Source organism: Elephantulus edwardii, unplaced genomic scaffold, assembly GCF_000299155.1.
Source record: "Elephantulus edwardii isolate Elephantulus edwardi_28Jun2011 unplaced genomic scaffold, EleEdw1.0 scaffold00369, whole genome shotgun sequence".
In the NCBI taxonomy this organism is placed as follows: domain Eukaryota; kingdom Metazoa; phylum Chordata; class Mammalia; order Macroscelidea; family Macroscelididae; genus Elephantulus; species Elephantulus edwardii.
The window spans coordinates 1,299,972-1,301,649 of NW_006400119.1; the positions used below are offsets into that span (position 1 = coordinate 1,299,972).

Sequence of the window (1,678 nt, forward strand, 5' to 3'; positions counted from 1 at the left end):
GCAACTCATAAGATTAGATTAAACACTAAGAGGGCAGTAAGCAAAATACATTTATGTTAATGGTATTTTTTAAATGGCTTTAAAAATCCAAAAGCAAGGGAAAAATATAAATCTGGTGATTTTAAACTAATTATTCAAGTGATCTGAAAGTTGGTTGTATCTAATTCCCCCACTGTAAGATCCCCATAATACTCACACTTGAATTCAAAGTTGGCTCACATCAAAATTAATACTATCTCCCAGTAGGAAAAATCATTCATAACAATAATTCCAATAGCAAATAAGTGAGAAATATTTGATGCCAGTCAAAAGGTGGGAGCATCTTGATAAAGAATTTGTTATATGCAGTGTTAGTTCCAGATGAGGATGAAAGACCAGAGCTGCAGGTCACCAGGGCAGTGGCCTGGTGGTACTCTCCTATATCCTGGGGATATATGAGCATCCGGGAGGAGAGGCCAAGGGAGTAGAGCAGGGATACTTGGGGGGCTTGAGGAAGTAGGTATTTACCAACAAAGAATTTATTCATTTAAAATACCACGATGACCCAGGGAGCTCTGGTGGCCTAGTAGCAAGAAGCTGCACTGCAATCCCAGAAGTATGCAGTTCAAATCCACCAGATGCTCTGCTGGAGGAGGGGCAACCTCCTTCTGTACCAGTCAGATTTAATTTGGCAGTACACACACAAAGAATAATAAAATAAAAAAAAAATAAATTTAAAAATAAAATACCACTATGACCATATCAACCATATTTGCAAATACTTAAAATGAGAGCACAAAAAGATTTCTCCATCACCTGGGTGAGGTGATGGAGAAACCACTCACAAACCACTCTTTTGCCTTGCACATCTAAAAATTATCCTGCTTTTAAATTTTTGTATTTTCATATGTTCCAGGTTTTCTGTGGGCATTATGGTATGACAGATGTATCCACAAGTACAAATTTCCTGATGTGAGAGATTATAGAATAAATGGGGGCTCCCACATGTCACTTACCAACACAGGTACGAGAATTATTGACGTTGAGAATATAACCATGGGGACAAAAACATGTGCCTCCAGATGGGGATCTGTGGCATTGGTACTGGCAACTCAGGATGGGACATACAAACAAGCCTAGAGAGAGAAAAACACTGTTAAACTAATATCAACTATGAAGCAACAGCTTCTTGTTTTTACAAGTTAAAGTATGTAGCTGAAGTCCATCAATATCCAAGCTTTATTAAAAAAAATATTATGCAATAAAAGCTCAATTGATACTGGAGGAAAAGGTTAATCTCTCTGTGTGATGATGGAAAAACTGGCATTAATTGAGGATAATGATTGTACAACTGAGAATCATTAAGCTGTACACCTGAGATGTATTCCTCACGTGAGATTTTGTTTTCTTGGTTTTGTAGTTTTAGGGTTGAAGTTTTATGGGCTAACCAGTCAGTAAGCCTAATATTGGTTTTAGGGTTTCTGTTCTACCTTTTAGTTCATTGTGTAATACTGAGATCTTAAAAATCAATCATAAGTATGTCTTATTATCTACACTACAGAAAGAGCCAAGAACTTCCAGGTGATTAGGTTGAGAATGTACACTAAGATGATTACCACAAATGGTAGAATTTCTTTTTGTTACTTCTATTTATTAATTTGACTTTGAGTTTGAAATTTTGTACTATAACTAGTTATAT

General features: G+C 36.2%; 1 protein-coding gene across 1 annotated transcript in view; it reads right to left on the minus strand.

Annotated features, from left to right (window-relative positions):
* The window catches only part of LRP2 (low density lipoprotein receptor-related protein 2), a 137,420-nt gene that overhangs the window by 113,437 nt on the left and 22,305 nt on the right, over positions 1-1,678 (minus strand). Inside the window, exon 9 of the mRNA XM_006902120.1 lies at positions 996-1,115. Coding sequence (XP_006902182.1) covers positions 996-1,115 — 120 coding nt within the window. The remainder of the gene's footprint in view (positions 1-995; positions 1,116-1,678) is intronic.